At 36.0% G+C, this 24,230-nt stretch overlaps 1 protein-coding gene across 1 annotated transcript in view; it reads right to left on the bottom strand.

The window, feature by feature from the left end:
• Positions 1 to 6,086: 6,086 nt before the first annotated feature.
• Positions 6,087 to 24,230, bottom strand: part of LOC101342355 (zinc finger protein 782-like) — a 32,719-nt gene continuing 14,575 nt past the window's right edge. Inside the window, exons 3-5 of the mRNA XM_012557790.2 lie at positions 12,637 to 12,763; positions 10,707 to 10,802; positions 6,087 to 8,580 (exon numbers count right to left, since the gene is read on the bottom strand). Coding sequence (XP_012413244.1) covers positions 6,455 to 8,580; positions 10,707 to 10,802; positions 12,637 to 12,763 — 2,349 coding nt within the window. The 3' untranslated portion in view covers positions 6,087 to 6,454. The remainder of the gene's footprint in view (positions 8,581 to 10,706; positions 10,803 to 12,636; positions 12,764 to 24,230) is intronic.

The raw sequence follows: 24,230 nt of genomic DNA, 5'->3' as shown, positions 1-24,230 counted from the left end.
TCCTCATGGTAACCACAAAGAAAATAACTAAAAAATATACACAAAGGGGAAGGAGAAAGGAAACAAAATGGTTCACTATAAAAAAAAATCAACTATACACAAAAAGCAATACTGAAGGAAATGAGGGGCAAAGACGGTATAAGACACAATAAATAATTAGCAAAATGACAAAAGTCCTCCCTTATTGGTAATTACAAAGAATGTAAATGGCTTAAATACCTCAATCAAACTGCAGAGTGTCAGAATGAACTAAAAAAATATGAATCAACAATATGCTGTCAACAAGAGACACATCTTAGGCACAAAAATACAACTTAGTTGGAAGCATGGAAAAATATTTTATGCAAATAGTAATCAAAAGAGCTGGCATAGCAATTTTAACATCAGACAAAATAGGCTTCAAGTCAATATCTATTATAAAAAAGGACATTATATAACAGTAAAAGTATCAATAATCAAGATGTAACAATTATAAATGTATAAGAACCTAACATCAGAGTCCAAAATATATAAAACAAACACTGACAAAATTGAAGAGAAATACGTATTTCTACAGTAATAGTTGGGAACTTTAATACATAACTTTCAACAATGGACAGAATATCAATAGAGAAATACAGAATTTGACCAACGCTATAAACCAACCAGACCTAGCAGACATACATAGAATACTCCACCCAGCAGAACAGTTTACATTCTCCTCCAGGGCACATGGATCATTCTCCACGGTAGACCATATGTTAGGTCACAAAACAAGTGTCAGTAAATTTAAAAAGATTAAAATCATACAAGAAACATCTTTTATGACCACAGTGGAATGAAACAAAAAATTAATAACAGAAGGAAATTGGGAAATACGCAAATACAGAGAAATTAAATAACACTCTATTAAAAAACCAATGGGTCAAGGGAGAAATTAGGAAATACTTAAGAGTTGAATAAAAATGAAAACACAGCATACCAAAATGTATGGGATGCAGTGAAGGCAGTGCTTAGTGGGAGACTGAGAGTGGTAACTACCTACATTAAAAAAGAAGAAATGCAACAATTAAAAATAAAGGAAGATCTCATATCAATAACCTAATTTTACAACTAAATGAACTACAAAAAGAGAAAAGCATGTCCAAAGCTACCAGAAGGAAGGAAATAACAAAGGTAAGAACAGACAAATGAAACAGAAAACAGAAAAACACAGAATCAAAGAAACCATAGGTTGGTTTTTTGAGATCAATAAAATCGACAAACCTTTAGCAAAACTGACCAAAAAAAAAAAAAAAGACAGTGAAAAGATCTAAAATTAGAAAATAGAGACATTACAACTGGCCCTACAGAAATAAAAAGGCTCATAAGAGAATACTATGAATGACTGTAGCACTAATAAATTAGATAACTTACAGGAAATGGACAAATTGCTAGAAATACATAAACTTCCTAAACTTACTCAAGAAGAAATAGAAAATCTCAATACACTCATATCAAGTGAAGTGATTAAATCACTAATTCAAAACCTTCCAAGAAAGAAAACTCCTTGACCAGATGGCTTCAGTGGGGAATTCTATCAAACATTTACAGACGAAGTAACTGCAATACTCATTAAACATTTCAAAATAATAGAAGGAACACTTTCAAACTCATTCTATGAGGCCAGCATTACCTTGATAGCAAAGCCAGAAAGACACCACAAGAAAACAGCAGGCCAATATCCCTTATGAACATAGATGAAAAACCTTCAAGAAAATACTAGCAAACTGAATTTTAAAAAGCATATCAAAAGGATTATACACCATGATCAAGTGCGATTTATCCCAGGAACATAAGGGATTCAACATTAGAAAATAAATCAGTGTAATACACCACATTAAAAGAACAAAGGAAAAGAACCACATGATCATCTCAATTAACGCAAAAAAGCATTTCACAAAATCCAGTGCCCTTTCATCATAAAAATACTCAACATGGTAGGAATAGAAGGGGAATTCCTCAATATACTAAAGATGATTTATGAAAAACCCAATGAAGATCCTACCCCTTAAGAACAGGAACAAAACAACACTGCCTGTTCTCACCACTGCTACTAAACATTGTTATGGAAGTCCAAGTTAGATGAATTAAGAAAAAGAAAGAAAGGTATCCAAAACAGGAAGCGAGGATGGTGAGATTTTTGTCTCCCTTACTTTGGACATTTAACCAGGAGGGACCAATTGCTGGAGAAAGGCATCATGCTTGGTAGAGGGTCAGCGAAAAAGAGGGAGATCCTCAGTGAGATGGATTGAGACAGTGGATGCAATAATGGGCTCAAACACAGCAACAATTGTGAGAATGGTGACAGCAACTAAAAACAACAACAAAGCAGGAAAGAAGTAAAAGTATTCCTCTTTGACATGAACCTATACACAGAAAACTCCCGAGATTCCACAAGAAAGCTATTAGCGCTAATAAATGAATTCAGCACACTGACAGAATACAAGGTCAATACACAAAAATCAGTCAGGATTCTAAACATTAGTGATGAGCATTCTGAAAAGTAAATTAAGGAAATAAGTCCATTTACAATGGCATCTAAAAGAATAAAATATCAAGCAATAAATTTCACCAGGAAGGTGAAATACTTGTACACTAAAAACTGTAAAATATTACTAAGGGAGATTTTAAAAACAAAATAAATGGAAGGACATTTTGCATTCACAAATTGGAAGACTTAATGTCATTAAGATGTTAACACTACCCAGAGGAATCTACAGTTTCAATGCAATCCATGTCAAAACTCCAACAGCCTTCTTTGCAGAAATGTAAAAGCCAATCCTCAAATTTATATGGAACAACAAGGTGCCTCAAATATCCAAAACAATCTTGAAAGAGAAGAACAAACTAAGATGACTTACACTTCCTGATTTCAAAACATACTATAATGCTACAGTAATGAAAACCGCCTGGTACTGGTAAAATGTTAGAACAGAGAGTCCAGAAATAAACCCATACATCTAGGGCCAGCTGATTTTCAACAAATTTGCTAAATCCAATCTTAATGCTTCAGGACCTAGTTTTTGCATCAGGGTAATGCTTCAGGACCTAGTTTTTAACAAATGGATTCTTAGCTATGACACCAAAAGCATGAGTATCAAGAGATAAAATGGATAGATTGGACTTCATCAAAATTAAAAACTTTTGTGCATAAAAAGACTATCAACAAAGTGAAGTGATAGTCTAGAGACTGGGAGAAAAAATTTGGAACCATATACGTGCTAAGTATTTACAATCCAGAATATATAAAGTACTCCTACAACTGAACAACAGAAGACAAACATGTAAAGACTGATGACAAATGTTTTGGCATATATATTTTTAATACACACCACTATCTACCAGTTTTTCCAAGTAAATTCCAGAAATATTAATGATGGTGGTGGTGGTAATAAAAAAAAAAAGTACCTAACACATACATGGTACATGCCATGTGACAGGCATTCTTCCATTTGCATTAGATAAATCTAGTCACCATAGTAATCTTATGACGTAGGTGATATGATCCCAATTTTGCAGATGGGGACACTAAAGTACAGAGTTTCAGTGTCCTATCCAATGTCTCACTGGGATCTGGTATTTCAGCACAGGGAGTCTAGCTCCAAGTACATGTTATCAATCACTATGTTATATCACCAACACCTGCAAGAAAAGAGCAGAGGACACTACATGACACTCTAACATAAGAAAGCACAAATGCAGATACTGCATGGGTTATACAGAATTAGGATTTACACAATCCAACTATATTATTTGCCTAGGATGGCCATAACAGTACCACAAAATGGGTAGCTCATAGGAACAGAAATTTGTGTCACAGTCCAGGAGGCTAGGAGTCTGGCAACAGGGTGTCAGCCATGTTGATTCCTTCTGACAGCTCTGAGAATCTCTTCCATGCCTCTCTATCTTCTGGTGATGAATGGCTACCTTTGGCATTCCATGGTTTATAGATTCATCTTTACATGGCTGTCCTTCCTCTGTCTCTGTGTCTCTTGTCCTTTATAAGAACATGACTTATACTGGATTAGGACCTACTCTCTCCAATTTGATCTCACGTTAACTTAAAGAACATCTTTGAAGACCCTATTTTTAAGCAAGGTCACATTCAGAGGTACCAGATGTTAGGAGTTCAACATATGTTTTTGGGGTACACAAATTCAATTCAATCCACAACACCAAGCTATGCAGGCACTTCACTGAAGCATATAAAGAATATGGAAGAGATAGACTACTTTCTTACTAAGCACTACTATTCACAGCTGCTCTTACAATTAATCAGGGTCATTCTTATAATAACTGCAACCTTTGCATATTTTATATACTGTTAAAACTAAATGCATTGCTGACCCTGAAGCAATACAAAAGTTTACAGAAAATAGTTTGGCTTCTTTGCTAAAGAGTCCATTCAGTAACAATGACCTTTCCTATATACACAAATGCAGAAGACAACAGAAAAAAAGTGATAAGGGATGGCACTTTGAATTTTTCAAACATTTCTTGTAAATGGTTTATTGTTCAAGAGTTATATGGCAAAACTATGCTTATGTCATAATAGTTACTAAGCACAGAGCATATAATTCCTTCTACGATGATGTGGGCTCCATCACATATCAAACAGATAGCTGTTAAATGGCATGCATACATACAGACAAGTACTACAAAGTGCAGGGAATATTCATGTCATTTAATGCTCTGGTTCTTATACTGCGCTTTATTCCTGGTTTTTCAAAAGCTTTCTACACCCACGACATGTCAATGAATATTCTGCAGTGTTATTAAAAGTTTTGACATTACATATAAAATAAGAGCTCTGACGTAACAATCTCTGAAGGTTTCTACATACGTTTTCCAAGTGGATATATTTTCCTCAATCACTGAGATAAAGTTTAAAAAATTTGCTGAAAACTTCCACATATCCAGAACATCAATCCTCTTAACTACCTGATATTTACTGAGATATTTCTTGGTAAAGACTTCCCTGTGTCTGCTGAAATGTTGGATTCTCCACTGGTATTAACGTCTCATTAATAATGAATTGTGGATTAAAAATTATGATCATTGAGAATGTGGTCAGGACTTTCTCCTGTGTGGTTTTTCTGTTATACACTGAGTGCTGACTTCAAACACAACCATATTCATAGGTTGTACCGACTGACGGATGTCTACGTAACCAGTAGAGGCAAACCTGAAAAATCTCAGTAGAAAATAACTTATGTCCCTATCACCAAAACTGCAACACTGTACATGGGAGAAACTGTTCCTCTGTCACTCTTGGACCCTGGCTTCTTCCATTATGTGACCTTGTTTATCTTCTGTTCATGAGTCCCAAGGTCTCCATGTGAATAATTTCTATTCCATTTGGAAGAGGAACAGTATAGAACATGGAAGATTTGAAGAGGCATCTTTCATACGACTCAACACTGACCACCAAGGTCCAGTAGCCATAAATTAGTGATGTACCTCACTTGAAAGAAATAGTGGCTGGGAAACTTACAATAGGTGTGAGCTTAAGGAGAAGAGGAAATGGTTATTGGTATGAAATTAGTCAATACATGACATATGGAAATTACCAGTGTGTAAGTCAAGTTGAAAGGTGACTTCAAGTATGGAGGATGTCCCACATCCTTGGTCTCCCTAAGACTGCTTTTGTGTGTGTAAATACCCTCTGTGTTTTCTGCTATACTGAGAAAGCTGGCTTCCAGTTAACAATCATCACCATTACATTCTAGGTTTTCTTTACTGTGTGATTCCCCTGATGTTCAATGAGCTGTGATTTCTGGCAGAATGTCTGCACATCTGTATTACTTTTGGAGGGCTTCTGTGAAATGTAAGTTTTCCGAGGGTTGAATTTATACTATTTCCTATATTACCTTCATCAGCTTTCTTTCCTGGGTAGGTAAAAAAGTGAGGTTTGACTTTCTGTGGAATGTTGTCCCATATTCATTACACTCATAGGGTTTTTCTCCTGTGTGTTCGCTTATGTGCAGTGAAAGTTGGTTTCTTGAAGAGGAACTTCCCAGACTCATTATATTCATAGGGTTTTTCACTATGAGTTATCTTTTCTTATCCCAGACTTTGCCTGAAAATCTTCCCACATTCACTATATTCAAAGGGTTTCTCTCCTGTGTGTGTTCTCTTATGTAGTAAGAGGGGTGACTTCCAGCTATGTATTTCCTATATTCATCACATTTATAACCTGTGTAAGTTCTCTGATGATCTCCCAGATGCGGCTTCTGGCTGAAAGCTTTCACGCGTTGATTACATGTATAGGGTCTATCCCATGTGGGAGTTCTCTGATGACTTCTGACGTGTAACTTCTAGGTTAAACCTTTCCCACATTCATTACACTCATAGGGTTTTTCCTGTGTGTGTTCACGCTTATAATCTGAAGTGTGACTGACAGTGGAAATTTTTCATTACTACCTTAGAGTTTCTATTTTGCATGCATTCTCTGATGGACTCTGAGGGTTGACTTAGAGGTTAAAGTTTTCCCACATTTATCACATTTACATGGTTTTTCCCGTGTGTGTGTTTTCTGATGACCTCTAAGGTGTGACTTTTCTCTGAAAGCTCTCCCACATTCATTACATTCATAAGGTTTCTCTCCTGTGTGAATTCTATGATGTCTCATTGCTCTTGATTTCCTGCTAAAAGTTTTCCCACATTCAATACATTCAAAAGGTTTCTCTCCTGTGTGAGTTCTCTGATGTACTGTAAGGTTTGACTTCCAATGAAAAGATTTCCCACATTCATCACATATATACGGTCTCTCACCTGTGTGAGATCTCTGATGTTGTGTTAGCTCTGACTTATTCCTGAAACCTTTCCCACATTCATTACATTTACAGGGTTTCTCCCCTGTGTGAATTGTCTGATGGATTCTGATATATGATTTGCAGGTGAAAGATTTCCCACATTCATCACATTTATAAGGTCTCTCCCCTGTGTGAGTTCTCTGATGACCTCTAAGGATTGAGCTCTGGCTAAAACCTTTTCCACATTCATGACATTCATAGGGTTTCTCCCCTGTGTGTGTTCTCTGATGACTTCTGAGGATTGAGTTCTGGCTGAAACTTTTCCCACACTCATCACATTTATAGGGTTTCTCTCCTGTGTGAGTTCTCTGATGTTTCCTTAGTGCTGATTTATCACTGTAAGTTTTCCCACATTCATTACATTTAAAGGGTTTCTCTCCTGTGTGCATTCTCTGATGTAGTGTGAGGTTTGATTTCCTACTAAAAGATCTCCCACATGCATCACATGCATAAGGTCTCTCACCTGTGTGAGTTCTCTCATGTTTTCTTAGGTCTGACTTATACCTGAAACCTTTCCTACATTCATTACATTCATAGGGTTTAACCCCTGTGTGAGTTTTCTGATGTTCACTGAAGCGTGACTTCCAGCTGAAAGACTTCCCACATTCATCACATTTATAGGGCCTCTTACCTGTGTGCGTGCTCTGATATTTGCTTAGGTATGACTTCAGCTTGAAAGCTTTCCCATGTTCATTGCATTCAAAGGGTCTCTCCCCCAGGTGAGTTCTCTGATGGTTCCTTAGTGCTGAGTTCTTCCTGAAAGTTTTCCCACATTCATTACATTCACAGTGTTTCTTCCCTGTGTGAGTTTTTGTATGGAAAATGAAGTTTGACTTCCTAGAGAAGGATATTCCACATTCTTTGCACTCATAGGGTGTTGTCCTTGGATGAGTTCTTTGATGTATGTTTAAGGCTGACTGGAAGTTAATGGTTTCTCTACATTTGTTATAAATACAGGATTTCTCTGCTGTGTGAGTCTTCTGACATACCACAAGGGCTGAGTTATGACTGAAGCTTTTACCACATTCAAGTGGTTTCATCCCTGTATGAGTTGTTTGATGTCCTCCGAGGTCTGATTTTTTGCTGGACATTTTGCTTCCTGTATCTTTTCTCTGAAATTGGGTGATCCTAATGAAATTATCCCCATTTTTGTTAAATTTATTTTCATTAAATTCATAGTTACTCTTCTCTTCTGTGTGAATGCTATCAGAGACAAGGGTTGACTCACATAAGTTTTCACCAAATTTATTGTAAGTATAGGATTTTAGTTTTATTTGGGCACTCTTAGGTGTAATGAGGGCTGGCTTCTCATGGAAGGCTTTTCCATTTTCATTATTTACAAAAGTTTGCCCAAAAGTCTGAACTGTCTGATGCTGAACACATGCCTCCTCCTGACTGAGGACTTTCACATCTTGATTATAAGCTAAAGATTTCTCTCTAGTATTTGTTCTCTCATGTCGAACAGTGAGACATTTCTCATGTGCATTAAACTCATAATCTTTCTTTGTTGAAGAACTACAATGTGGAAACAATGGTATGAGACTCTGGTAAGCAGGCCCTGTAATGTCACACTTACAGGGCATTTTTCTTGAAGTAAATGTATCTACATTCTGTTTACATGGTTTTCCTGAAATTTTCTCTTGCTCAGTGGTCAATATTTTATTGGTGGTTAATAAAACTTGCCAAAGATGTTTGTCTTGGTTTTCCAGGCTCTTCTCTAACCAGTCATCAAGTTGGCAGTCTTCTAAAAATTAGAAATTGAAAACAACATATGAAACTGAACATAATTTTTATCGTTTAAAGTCTTCTGGTGGGTAAAAACATACTCAGTTGCAAAATATTATTGTAAAGTAGAGGTCGAAAAACATTCTTTGTAATGTCAAGATAAAAAATATTTTAAGCTCTGCAGGCTACATAGTCCACATTACTAGTGAGCCCTGTTGTATGAAGGCAGCAATTGACTACATATAAGAGAACTGGCATGGCTGAGCTCCAAAATCTACATGTAACAGTTCAGATGGCCCAAGGGCTATAGCTTGCCAACCCTTGTTCTAGAGTCTCAGCTGTTGTCCACTATATTTGGTATAAAACCAGAGAAATATATTAGGGTCTACTATATCTAAGTGTTTCTATTTATCCTTAAAGCATTTACAATCGTGGATTGATAGATCTTGATGAAGTTTAGTTGGTGCACAGATAGTCAAAAAATTGATTCTGTCCTTTAAAAATGGTCTTTATTTTACAATTATTATTGATATGACCTCTGTAATGTATTTAATTGTGTCCCCCAAAAGAATATGTTAAAATCCTAAACTCTGTGCTGGTGAATGTCACCCTTGTTTGGATATGGGATCTTTCTTTGGAGATATTACCAGTTAAGTTAAAGAGGTCATACTGGAGTAGGATGGGTCCTAATCCTTACTGAATGGTGTCTTACAAAAGCAGAGATCAGTCATGGAGACAGAGTCACACACATAGGGGAGGGCAGCAGGTGAAGATACATCTACAAGCAGGAAAGGAATGCCAAAGATTGCAGACAGCCACTAGAGACTAGGAGAGAGGTATGAAACATTCCTCACTCAGAGCCCTCAGAAAGAATTAACATGGCCGATACCCTGATTTAGACTTCAAGTCTACAAAATTCTGAAGCAATACATTTTTTTGTTTAAAGCAACCCACTGTGGTATTTTGTTATGGTAGCCCCAGGAAACTAAGACATTTTTTCTAATGTGTATGTTTTGCCTAAATTCAATCCTGAATAATAGATAAAAGATCCCTGCATTATTTCTGTGCTTACTGGTTTATTAATTTACTACAGGCAGTCCCTGGATTACAAATGAGTTCTGTTCCTAAATCTGTCTTTAAGTCAAATTTGTACGTAAGTTGGAACAGTTAGGTACGGTTCATACCTAACATCACTTGGTCAAATGTTTGTCTTAGTATATAGTACACAGTATACCTTTCTATGCATAAAAAACATTAAAGAAACACTTCCAGGTACACTAAAACATCTTTAACATAATACAGTGATAATAATATGTTTTGACGCATGTCGCAAAGTAGTACCCATTTGTTATTATAAACCATTGTATGTACCTCGAATTTTTAATATAGTAGGCTTTATGGGGGTTAGTTTGTAACTACAGGTTGTATGTCAGTCATACGTTTGTAACCTGGGGGATTGCCTGTATTTTATATATTAAACTTTCCATATAATTTTTTAGGTGTATCTCTTTGGTGCAATATATAGCAATTTCTTTTATTGGTGATTCTAATGCACTGACATTAGTTAATATAGCAGATATGTTTATCTTATGTTGAGTTATGCTAAGCCTACAAGAGTTCTAATTTTGTCGTTCTGTTAAGTAAGTTTTTCTTCTAATAATAAGGATGGTTGTACTTTTGCTCTATTAGGTACCTTTGTAATTATAAACATATATTTCATTAATCATCTATTGAGACAGTATCTAACTGCTATGGGTCAAAAATGGACTAAATGGCACCTAACAACAGTAATTCTATAGTAGGTAATCAATGAGAACATTGTTTTCTCTCTCTCCATTCCAATCCTTTAACTCCCATTTTGAGTTGCTTTCATAATTTTCTTTGTTTTTTAGCATTTCACTATTAAATGTAACTATTCCTTGATTTGTGAGCTGTAAATAATTTATTTGGGACCCCAGCTTTTGAAGATGAGAAAATCAACATGGTTACATTGATCAGCTATGTTATACCTTCATCTTCCGTATTTTATTAAATCTATGCTTCATAAATTTCCAAATAAAAAAGGCTCTAAAAGCACCCACTTCTAACTGATCACTGTAGATTCAATTTCTTCTGAATACCTTCTGTTAGTATTAAATAACTAACCTTGGTAGCTTCTGTTTAGAAAGTCTTCCTCTGATAAGCATGGATCTTTTGCTTGCTCCAGCTTGAAGATCACTTCTGGTTTTGTAAAGCAATACCCTGTAAATAAGAAATGATTTAGCATTTGGATCAGCTGATGGGCTTCGATACTTATGAATGGGAAGGAAGGTATAACTTAGTTGCTGCACATTAAATGTGGTAATTTGACCTTTTTGGGGTGAGGTGACAAAAGGAATACATCTCCTTATTCCCTGAATCTCAACCCTAACATCAAAGTTTAATAATGGTCCAGGTGTACTGGGTTTTACCAAAGGAACTACAAGGGACTTACACTTTTGGCCATGATGAAGTATCAGGGACCAATTTACCTTGCCATGTCCAACTGATAATCATACAAAATTAAACAACAGGCAGTGCAGAGCAGGGATTCCTAAGAAAAGAGAAACAAATTAGATGAGTCCTATGACTGCCACAGCTTACAGCCTGGAGAGTTTCCAGGCCACAGCACAGAAAGAGGAAGCCAAAGGAGAGCCTGACAGTCTCAAAAAGTTAAGGAGCTAGAGCTAGGAGTTTAGGAAGTCCAAGGCAACTAGAATTTGTGGGACAAAATACTGAAGAAGAAAGGGCTGTACTAAGACAGAGCCACAGGGATTTGCAGAAAGGTTTCCGTGAATCTTCCACAGAGTACTAACTTGTTCAACAATGTAAGGAAACGACCAAAGGTTGGTGGAAAAAGCACCAGAATAGGATACGCTGAAGAGTCTTGATGGTGCAATGGTTAAGTGCTTGGCTGGTAACCGAAAGAAAAATCAGTAGTTCAAACACACCAGCGGTTCCATGAAGAAAAGACCTGGCAATCTACTCTCCCACAAAGATTATAGCCTAGGAAACCATATGGGGCAGTTCTACTCTGTCACGTAGGGTCACAATGAGTCGGAATTGACTCAACAGCACACAACAACAACAAGAGTAGGCTGAAAAGTCACCAAAAGCACACAGAGGTGGGAATCTCTCTTAACAGTCTGAGAATGCAGTAGAATAACATAATGGGCACTGCCTTAGTAGAGGGACCAAATTAGTCCTATACTAAAAGGTGCTCTGAATCCAAGATCATAAAGCTTAAAAGTAAACCTTGAAGTGAGCAAACTAATCCAAGTAACTTAACTACATTCCAGAAAAAGTACAAAAATATTTAAAAGAATTCAACACATCTATGAACCTACAAAGTAAAATTCACAGCATCCGAACAAAAATTACCTGGTATGCAAAGTAGGCACATATGACCCTCAACAGGAGAAAAGTCGATCAATAATTTAGTGGGCAGAACTGTGTCCCCTAAAAAGATATACTCAAGTCTTAACATCTGAGATCTGTGACTGTGACCTTATTTGAAAATCAGGAGATGTAATGAAGTTAAGATGAGATCATACTGCATATGGGTAGGCCCTAAATCTAATAAATGACATCTTTATAAGAGGACTATTTGGAGATGAAGAAAAACACACAGAGCCATATGAAAACAGAGGCAGAAACTGGAGTGATGCACCTACAAACCAAACCAAGGAACGCCAAGGATTGCTGGCAACCACCAGAAGCTAGGAAAAGAGAAGGCAGGCTTCTTCCATAGAACCCTCAGAGGGAGCATGGCCTTGCCAACCCTTGGATTTTGGACTTGTAGTCTCCAGAACTGTGGGAGAATAAATTTCTGCTGTTTTTAGCTACCAGTTTGTGATAATTTGTTCAGACAGTCCTAGGAAACCAGCATCAATGGAAAGACAACAGGAAGTGACACATAGGATGAAAAACTATCCTTTCTCAGCCATAATCCCATAATATTACCTAAATAAAGGAAGACAGAGATTTGTGCTCATAGACTGAAAAGTTGAAAACAATGAAAACTGCATTCTATAGTTACACGGTAAGGTGTGCTCACCCACTGAGACAAGGTGACTGTAGTTCTCCAGCATCACGTCTCTGTACAGGGTCCTCTGAGCAAGGTTCATGTGCTTCCACTCCTCTTGGGTGAACTCCACAGTCACATCCTTGAATGACACTAATGCCTGTAAAAACACATTTTTGATCCATCTGAAAGGTTCAGAAACAGATGACACTGAAAATACTTTTGGAAACGCAGCATGTCTACTGTTGAGAGTTTAAAACAAAATATTATAAAGGATGAGTATTATAGCCCTAAGTTTTTCTTAGACCTTGGAAATATCATACAATTAGTACAAATATTATTCTCACACCCTAATTTGTTTGTACTTATAAAATATATACATATACTGTCAGTTAATATACTACCAGATAAAGCTTACCACCATTTTTTAGATAAAGTTATTATAAATAAGCTTCCTGTAATCTTCTAGACACCCTAATATGATAAGGACTGCCCTGAACACTTCCTAGGGTACACACAACCAACCCTCTCTCATAGTCCCAATAAAGAGATTGATATAAGTCCTGGAGTTATCACAGACAACCAGGATTGTCTTTCAGAAGCAATGCTTAAGAAGTGTAGAATGTTTTAAAAGCAGTTAAAAAGAAGAGACAAATTAAGAGATGAACACCTATATTAAGGAAATGCAATAGGGATAAAGAATAGGGAACTAATTTTAGAAGAGAAAGAAACAAAATTTGATCACTGATTTACTGGGCAATTACACAGAAAAAGTACACAAGCAGTTAGATAGATGCTGATGTCATTAATTAATTGAGACTGGAAGTATGGAGCTAGGCAGAGGATCAGCGTGCAGTCAATCTTGTTTTAATCTTAGCCGTGGAACATATAGGTGGAATTATCTGTGAGCACACAAGGGAAGTCTAGGATGAAGATAAAAATTTAGGAGACATTAGCCATTAAGGTAGTAACTAAAATCTTGAGAGTATCCACTGGCTCAAAAAGAACCTATACATTGAGGAAAGAAAATGACCATGTGCAAAATTCAAGGGCATACCAATATTTAAGAGGCTGGCAGAAAACAAATAGGCAATGAAAGCTAAGAAGTAATTTTATAGCTGGTGAGAATTAAAACTGGAGAGAGTAGAGTGTTAAAAATTAAGAGAAGAGACCATTTCAAACATAAATGATTCCTCTAGTTCAAGATAATAACTGTCGTCTGTTTGAAGACAGACTACAGTGGGGCAATGGTGGGAGCAGTGACAATTCAGAAACTACTTCCATAATCCCAGCAAATGGACATGGTGTTAAGGGTGTTGGCAGTGGTGTTAACTTTGAAGACCTCAGCTTTTGGTTGTATCTTGAAGGTAGAGCTAGCAGTATGCAAGTGCCTGTTTAACCACAATTTGCAAATGTGTATATTGTCAATCTAATTTTTGCAAAAATGATAAAGTCAGAACTATCGTTTCTCAGCCATAATCCCATAATATTACCGAAATAAAAGAAGAGAGAGATTTGTGCTCATGAACTGGAAAAGTCAATATGGTCAAGACATCAGTTCATCCCAAATTGATCTACAGACAGAGTATTCACAATCAAAATCCAAGAAGCTTTGTTGAGATAGATCATAAAATTTATATGGAAAAGTAAAGGACCTAGACTATCCCAAACACATTTGAAAAGAAGAGTAAAGCTGGAGAACTCCCATTACCTGATTTCAGAACTACCTGTGAAGCAACAGTAATGAAGAACATACAGTATTATCAAAAGAAAACAGATTCAGTTACTGGAACAGAATATACAGTCTAGAAATATATGTGTGTGTGTGTGTCTACTGATTTCCAAAAGAGGTGTCAAGGCAATTCAATGGAGAACATTTATACTTCTTAACAAATGGTTCCATAACTTTCAAAATGGACTTGTATGCAATGTAAATGTACACTGCAAATTCTAGGGTAACCACAAAAATAATTTTAAAATGAAGGAGAACTGAAATGCTAAAAGAGGAAAGAAAATGGAATAATATACAGTGCTCAATTAAAACCAGAGACAGCAAAAAAAAGAGGGACAGATAAAAAGAAAATAAAGAACAAGTGCAACGATAAAAAACAGTGACAAATATGGTAGATATTAATCCAACTGTCTTAGTCATCTAGTGCTGTTATAACAGAAATACCACAAATGGACGGCTTTAACAAAGAGAAACTTATTTTCTCACAGTCTAGTAGGCTACAAGTCCAAATTTAGGGCATCAGCTCCAGGGGAAGTCTTTCTCTCTCTGTTGGCTCTGGAGAAAGGTCCTTGGCATCAATCTTCCCTTGGACTAGGAGGTTCTCAGCGTAGGGACTCTGGGTCCAAAGGACACGCACTCCTGCTCTTCTTTCATGGTGGTATGAGGTCCCCCCGTCTTTCTGCTCGCTTCTCTCTTTTATGTCTCAAAAGAGATTGGCTCAAGACACAATCCAATCTTGTAGATTGAGTCCTGCCTCATTAAGATAACTGCTGCCTATCCCACCTCATTAACATCATAGAAGTAGGATTTACAACACATAGTAAAATCACATCGGATGACAAAATGGTAGACAATCACACAATACTGGGAACCATGGCCTAGCCAAATTGATACACATATTTTTGGGGAACACAATTCAATCCATGACACCAAATATATCAATAATAATTTTAAATGTGAATGGTACAAATACACCAATTAAAAGAGACTGACAGTCTGGATTTAAAAAAAAAAATGACCCAACTACATGTCCACAAGAAACCCATTCTAAATAAAAAGGCACAGATAGATTAAAATTAAGGGAATATAGAAAGATAGGCCATGCTAACATTAATCAAATAAAACTGGAATACCCATATTAATTTCAGACAAGGCTGACTTCTGAACAAGGAAAATGATCAGGGATAAAGAGGGACATTACATAAAAAAAAAGGATCAATTCCAGAAGAAGACATAAAAGTCCTGAATGTGTCTACATCTAAGAACAGAGCATATATGTATGTGAGGCAAAAATTGATAGAACTGCAAGGAGAAATAGACAAATCCACCATTACAGTTGGAAATTTATTACGCCTATATCAGTAACTGACAAATTCAGTGGGCCAGAAAATCACTAAAGATATAGTTGAACTGAACAACCCTACCCACCAACTGGATCTAATTGACATTTACAGAATTCTCTATCCAACAACAACAGAATACACATTCTTTTCAAGCTTACATGGAAAATTTACCATGACAGACCACATTCTGGGCCATAAAACACACTCTGACAAATTTAAAGGGCTATAAATCACACAAAGTAAGCTCTCAGCCTACAGTAAAACTAACTAAAAATCAGTAACAGAAAGACAGCTGGAAAAACCCAAAATATCTGGAGATTAAGCAACTACTATTAAATAACACATGGGTCAAAGAAGTCTCTAGAGAAATTAAAAAATGGTTTTAACTAAATTAAAATTTGACTTCAAACTGTGTGGGATGTGGCAAAAGTAGTGCTTAGAGAGAAATGTATAGCATTCGATGCATATATTAGTAAAGAAAAAAGAGCTAAAATCAATAAGCTTCCACCTTAGTAAACCTGAGAAAGAAAAGCAATATAAACTCAAGCGAACAGAAAAAAAAGAAATAATAAAAGGTTAAGCATAAGCATTGTTGCTGTTGTTAGGTGCTGTTGAGTTGATTTTTGACTCATAATGACCCCCATGTGACAGAGTAGAACTGCCCCAGAGGTTTTCTTGGCTGTAATCATAACGAAAACAGACCACCAGGTCTTTCTCCCACAGAGCTGCTGGGTGAGTTCAAACTGCCAACTTTTTGGTTAGCAACTGAGCACTTAACTGTTGAGCCACAGGACTTCTGGTTAAGCATTAATCAATGAAATTGAAACAATACAGAATCAATGAAACCAAGACTGGCTCTTTGAAAAGATCAATAAAATTGATAAACTTCTAGCTAGACTTAGCAAGAAAAAAGAGAAGACATAGATTATGAATATCAGAAACTAAAGAGGGATCAGCACTACTGAACCCACTGACACATATCCCATTGATAATAAAGAAAAATTATAAACCCGATGCCCACAAATTTGAAAACTTGGATGAAACAGACCAAATCCTTGAGAGATACAATTACCAAACCTCACACAAGGATAAATAGATAACCTGAATAAACTTTTATCTAGTAAAGAAATTAAATCAATAATTAACTACCTTACAAAAATGAAAGTACCAGGCTGAGACGGTTTCACTGGTGAATTCTATAAAAATTTAAGGAAGTAATACTAGTTCTCTACAGTGTTTTCCAGAAAACATAAGCAAAATACAGAAACAGAGGAATACTTCATAACTCATTCTTGCTACCCTAATACCAAAACCAGATGACAACATTACAAGTAAGGAAAACCATAGAAGAAAACTGCTCATGAATGTAAGTATAAAAATCTTCAACAAAACGTTAGCAAATTAAATCCAACATGTATAAAAGGAATTATATAGCGCCACTGTCATGGATTCAATTGTGTCTCCCAAAAATATGTGCCAACTTGGCTAGGCCATGATTCTCAGTATTGTGTGGTTATGCATTTTGTGATCTGATTATCCTCCGTTTTGTAATGTATTGTAAATCCTAGCCTCTATGGCTGTGGTTATGGTCCCACTTAGGAGTGAGCTGTCCATTATATTAATGAGGAGGCAAGATCAGATCATGCTAATGAGAATTAGGGTGGGACACAACATCCTTACTCAGGCCACAGCCCTGATCCAATGTAAAGGGAGTTTCCATGGGGTGTGGCCTGCATTACCTTTTATCTTATAAGAGACAAAAGGAAAAAGAAGTGAACAGAGAGAGAAGAACCTCCCATCACCAAGAAAGAAGAGCCAGGAACAGAGTGTGTCCTTTGGAACTGAGGTCTCTGTGCTGAGAAACTCCTAGACCCACGGGAAGACTGATGACAAGGATCTTCCCTCCAAGATGACAGAGAGAGAAAGCCTTCCCCTGGAGCCAGCACCCTGAATTTGGACTTCTAGTCTCCTAAACCATGAGAGAATAAATCTGTTTGTTAAAGCCATCCCACTTGTGGTATTTCTGTTATAGCAGCCCTAGATAACTAAGATAACGAGCAAATGCAAATTATTCAAGGTGCACAAAGCTGGTTCAACATTTGAAAACCAATTACCATATTTTTACACAAATAACAGGCACATCTACATTTTTTGCCAAGCTGTAACAAAATTAGCATAGAATGCTTACAAAAATACCTTGTGGGGGACGAGAGAGGGTGTGGTTGGCAAAAAACATAGAATACATGCATTATTTGTGTAAAAATACAGTAATGTAACCTACTACATCAGCAGACTAAGGAATAAAAATCTTACAATCATAACAATAAAGAAAATGTATTTGATGAAATACAACACCTATTCCCAATAAAATCTCTCAGTAAACTAGGAATAGAGGGGAACTTCCTAACGTTGGTAAACAAACACAAAAAACCCTACCATCATATTTAGTGATGAGAAACTACATGCTTTCCCCTAAGATCTAGAACAAAGTAAGCATGTTTCCTTTAACTACTCTCACTCAACATCATATTAGAAGTCCTAGATAATGAAATGAGAAAACAAAAGGAAGTAAAAGCTATACAGATTTGGAAGGAAGAAATGAAACTGTCATTTTTTGCAGGTGATATGATTGTCTATACAGAAAACCCCCAAGAATTAGAGAAAGAAACAACAATCAAAAACTCCTGGACCTAATAAGTGATTATATAAAAGTTGCAGGATACAAAGGTAATATAGAAAAGTCAATTTCTTCTCTATACACCAGCACTGAACAGTGGAAATTTGAAATGAAAAACAATACTGTTTACATTAGCACCAAAAAAAAAAGGAAATACTTAAGCATGAATGTAAGAAAATGCATACAAAACTCTGATGAAAGAAATGAAAGAAGATCTAAAGAAATCAAGAGATATTTCATGTTCATGGATAAGAAGATTCAATATTGTTATCAGTTCTTCCATATTTAAGCTATAGTTTCATTGTAATTCCAATAAAAATCCCAGTAAATTATTTTGTAGATACTGACAAACTAATTCTAAAATTTACATGGAAAGTCAGATGACCCCAAACTGCCAATACTGAAGAACAAAGTCAGAGGTCTGATACTACTGACTTCAAGACTTATTATAAAGCTATGGTGATCAAGACGGTGTAGTACTGGTGACAGATAGAACAAATGAATCAGAACAGAAGAGAGAGCTCAGCAATAGACCTATACAAATACAGTCAACTGACCTTTGAAAAAGGAGCAAAGTCAATCCAATGGAGAAAGGAGACCTTGTTCAACAAATGGTGCTGGAACAACTGGACAATCACATTAGGAAAAAAAAAAGAAAGAAAGAAACTGAAACTAGACACAGGCTTTTATACTTTTCACAAAAATCAATGCAAAATCAATCTTATATCTATACAAGAACACAAACTATAAAACTTCTAGAAGACATCACAGAAGAAAATCTAGGTAACCTGGGGCTTGGCAGAGTTTTTGTAAGATACAAAACCAAAAGCATATTCCATCAAAGAAAAAATTAATAAGTTGGACTTCAGTACAATTAAAAAGTTCTGCTCTGCAAAAGATAATGTTCAGAGAATGAGAAGATAAACCACAGACTGGGAAAAATATTTTCAAAAATTATATCTAATACAGAAGTTATAACCAAAAAATATAAAAAAAACTCTTAAAACTCAACAATAAGAAAACCAACAACTCAATTAAAAAATAAGCCGAAGAACTGAAGAGACAGCTCACTAAAGAAGAAATACAGATGACAAATAAGGCTACGCAAAGATGCTCAAAATCATGTCTTGTCATGCATTGAATTGTGTCCCCCAGAAAAATATGTCAAAAGTCCTAACCCCTGTACCTGTGATTGTGACCTTGTATAGGAATAGTGTATTCTCTGAAGATGTTATTGGTTAAGTTATGGAGGTCATACCAGAGTAAGGTGGCTCCTAACCCCTGCTGAGTCTTGGCTTATATAGAAGAAGAAAACAGACATACAGAGACACACAGGAGAACAAGGCATCATGTAAGGATACATCTAAAAGCCAAAAATGACAAGAAATGCCCGGAGCTAACAGAAACTGTAAGGGATAAGGAAGGCTCTGCCCCTAGAACAGTCAGATAGGCCATGGCCCTGCTGACAACCTGAATTCAGACTTCTAGAGTCCAGAACTGTGGCACAATAAATTTCTGTTCTTTAAAGTCACCCACTTTGTGGTATTTTGTTACAGCAGCCCTAGGAAATGCAGACATATGTCATTAGGGAATGGAATATTACAACAACGAGATAGCATTAAACACCTACTTCTTGTTGTTGGAAGCCCTGGTAGCACAGTGGTTAAGAGTTCAGCTGATAAACAAAAGGTCATCAGTTCAAATCCACCAGCCACTCCTTGGAAACCCTACAGGGCAGTTATACTCATAGGGTTTCCTAGGCTGTAATCTTTATGAGAGCTGATCTCCAGGTCTTTTCTCCTGTGATGCCACTGGTAGGTTTGAACTGCTGACCTTTTGGTTAGCAGCCGAGCACTTAACCATTGTGTTACCAGGGCGCTTATAAACACTTACTAGAATAGTTAAACTTTTTTGTAAATGACAACACCAAATGCTGATGAAAATGTGAAGCAACAGTATCTATCACTCATGGCTGGTGGGAAAGCAAAAGGGTATTGTAACTTTGGCATACAGTTTGGCACTTTCACACAAAAGTAAACAGTCTTACCATACGATCCAGCAATTGTGTTCCTAGGTATTTATCCACATGAATTAAAAACTTTTATCCACATAAAATATAAGCAGCATTATTCATTTTTGCCCTAAACTGGAAGCAATAAGACATCCTTCAAAAGCTGAATGGATAAACAAACTATGGTACATCCATAAAATGGAATATTATTCAGCAATAATAAAATGATCTGAACTATCAAGCCACGATAAGAAATGGAGGAACCTTAAATGCACATTGCTAAATGACTGAAGCCAGTCTGAAAAGGCTACACACTGCATGAATCCAAGCACACAGCATTCTGGAAAATGTAAAACTATAAGGGCAATAAAAAGATCAGTGGTTGCCCAGGGGATGGGAAGTGGAGGGGGAGGGTGGGATGAACAGGTAAAGCACAGGGGATTTTTAGGTCAATGAACTATTCTGTATGATATTGCAGTGGTGGGTACATAACATTATGCATTTGGCAAAACCCATAAAACTGTACAAGAAAAAGAATATACACTAATGGGAACTATGGACTTTAGTTCATTATGTGTCAATATTGGTTCATCAATTTTAACAAATATACCACATAATGTGAGATATTACACGTTAATAATAGGGAAAACTGTGGGGGAGAACAGCCGGGATATCAACTCTCCTTACAATCTGCTTAATTTTCTACATACTTAGAAAATAAAGCGTATTAACTTTCATATACAGTTGAGCCTCAATATTTGCAGATTCCACAACTGCAAATTCATCTACTTGCTAAAATTTATCTGTAATTCCAATATCAATACTCACAGCACTTTCCTAAACATTCTTGACATGCAAAGAGTGGTGAAAATTTTGAGCCACCTGATGCATACATTTACAGGTGAAATCGAACAAGGCAGTGCTCAGACTTTGTTTCAACTCTGATACTATAAACAAGTGTCCTTTAGTGGTCTACTTAGTGCCACATTTTTTGCATTTTGTGCGTTTGTTAATTTCGCTGTTTAAAATGGTCTCTGCACAGTGCTAAAGTGCTGTCTAGTGTTTCTAAGCACAAGAGGACTATAATGTATCTTCTGGAGAAAACGTGTGGGAGACAAGCTTCATTTAGACATGATTCATAGTGCTGCTGGCCATCAGTTCAATGTTAAGAAATCAGTTATATATTAAATAATGTGCCTTTAAACAGAAACACACATAAAGCAATGTAACGTATTAATCAGTTGATGAAAATGTGCCCACACTCTCATAGGAACCTAACCCTCTACTTCCCCTAGGAGCAATGGTTTGGTTTTGCTAATTCACTGTTTGCAATGACATAACCACTGTGAATTAGAATTGACTGATAGAGTAGAAGAAACAAAAATAATTAAAACGGTATACTAAGAAATACCTATTTAATACAAAAGAGAGTGATAAAGAAGGAAGAGAGAAACACAAAAGATATCAATACATAAAAGAAAATAACAAAATGATAGATTTAAGTACTGCCTTATCAGTAATTACACTGAATGTAAACAGATTAATCACTCAAAATAAAAGGCAGATACTGGTAGAATGGATTAAAAAAACTTGATCTAACTATATGCTGTCTACAAGGAACATGCTTTAAATTCAAAGGTACAAATACGTTAAAAATAAAAGAATGGAATAACACATTCCATGGAAACATTTCCCAAAAGAAAACTGGAGTAGCTATATTAATACCAGACAAAACATATGTTTAAGACAACAATTGCTACTACAGATAAAGGACATTTTATACAGGTAAAAGGGTTAATCCATCAAGAAGGTATAACAGTTATAAACATATATGCACCTAACAGAGCCCCAAAATACATGAAGCAAAATCTGACAGACTTGAAGGGAGAAAAAATAGTCAATTCAGCAATAATAGTGGGTGACTTCAATACCTCATTTTTAATAACTGATGGAACCAAAAGGCAGAAGACCAATAAAATACTTGAGCAAAACTATAAACCAACTAGATCTAACATATCTTAGTACACTCCATATAAAGAGCAGAATATACATTCTTCTCAAATATACATGGAACATTCTCCAGGACAGAACATACTCTAGGCCATAACACAAGCCCTAGTACATTTAAAAGAACTGAATCATACATATATGTTCTCCAACCAAAACAGAATGAAGAAACCAACAACAGAGGATATTTAGAAACTTAACAAATAAATGAAAATTAAACAACAAACTGCTATATAACCAATGGATCAAAGAACAAATCACAAGAACAAAATAGTTTAAGATGAATGAAAAGTGAAAGCACAACATACCAAAACCTATGGAAGAAATGGAAATTAAAAGCTCTAAATGCCTAAATAAAGAGGAAAGATCTCAAATCAATCACATGACCTTCCACATCAAGAAACTAGAAAAAGAAAAGCAAACTAAGGCAAAAGCAAGTAGAGAAAGAAAGAAAAAATCAAGAAATTATGGAAATTAATGAAATAAAGTTCAGAAAACAAATAGAGAAAATCAACAAAAACCAAAGTTGGTTCTTGGAAAATTTCAACAAAACTGACAAATCTTTAGCTAGACTGACCAGGAAAAGAGGGAGAGAGAGGGAAAACTAAGTTAATACAATCACCAAGGAAGGAAGAGTTATCACTACAAACTTTACAGAAATAAAAGGAGTATAAGGGAATTCTATGAACTGCATGCTAGCATATTAGATAACCTCAAGGAAATGGACAAATTCTCATAAAGACACAAACTACGGAAAATGACTCCAGAAGAAACAGATAACCTGAACAGACATACAACAGGTAAAAAGACTGAATTGATAATAAGAAACTTCCCACAAATAAAAGCCCTGGTTCATATGGCTGTACTGGTGAATTACACCAGTTAAAGAATAATTGACAAAAAATTTTTACCAACTTCTCCAGAAAATAGGAGAACACTTTCCAGCCCATTTTATGAAGCCAATATTATCCTGATACCAAAACCACCACAAAGATATCACAAGAAAACAGACGACTACCCCTTATGAACATAGATGAAATAATACTTGTCAAGATACTAGTAAGCCAAAACCAGTAACGTAGAAAGTATTATACATCATAAACAAAAGGGATTTATGTTAGCAATGCAAAGGTGGTTCAACATTAAAAAAAAAATCAATGTGATATACCATTTACTCACTGTCTTCCATCATTTGTTAACGGCTTCCCCTGAAAACATTCAATTCCCTTATGAGTCATATGATTTGAAAATTCTTTCTTTCTTTCTGGGAGAGTTGCCTTTTTACTGTTTTTTTTTTGTTTTTTTTTTTTGCCTTTTCATAAAAGAAAATTAATAGATGAAGTTCAATTTATCTTTTTCTCTTTTTGGCTGCTTTTTGGGAGTATACGGGTGGTGGAAATAGTTAATACACTCAGCTGCTAACCAAAAGGTTGGAGGTTCGAGTCCACCCAGAGGCACCTCAGAAGAAAAAGTCTGGAGATCTACTTCCAAAAAATCAGCCACTGAAAACCTTATGGAGCATGGTGCTACTCTGACACAGACAGGGTCACTATGAGCTGGAGCAACTTGACCTCAACTGGTACTGGTAACATAAAACAAAGTATATTTTTGAGCTGTTTCTCCTTACCTGAAAACATGCTACATGAGAGCTGAGGCTTTTTTGTCTATTTTATTTACTTCTGTCTATTTTGCTCATTGCTGGTTAAAAGAATATGCACTGTGTAGTTGATGCTCAATTAACGAACGACGAAAAAACAAATCTTTTGCATGTGGAAATGCAAAATGGTACAACCACCATGGAGGACAATGGAGCAATATTTATGAAAATGAAAGATTCATTTCACCTCTGACCAGGAC

The sequence above is a fragment of the Trichechus manatus genome, unplaced genomic scaffold, assembly GCF_000243295.1.
Source record: "Trichechus manatus latirostris isolate Lorelei unplaced genomic scaffold, TriManLat1.0 scaffold00120, whole genome shotgun sequence".
Lineage (NCBI taxonomy): Eukaryota > Metazoa > Chordata > Mammalia > Sirenia > Trichechidae > Trichechus > Trichechus manatus.
Note: the sequence above shows the minus strand (reverse complement) of the source record. Positions and strands in the feature narration are given on the sequence as shown.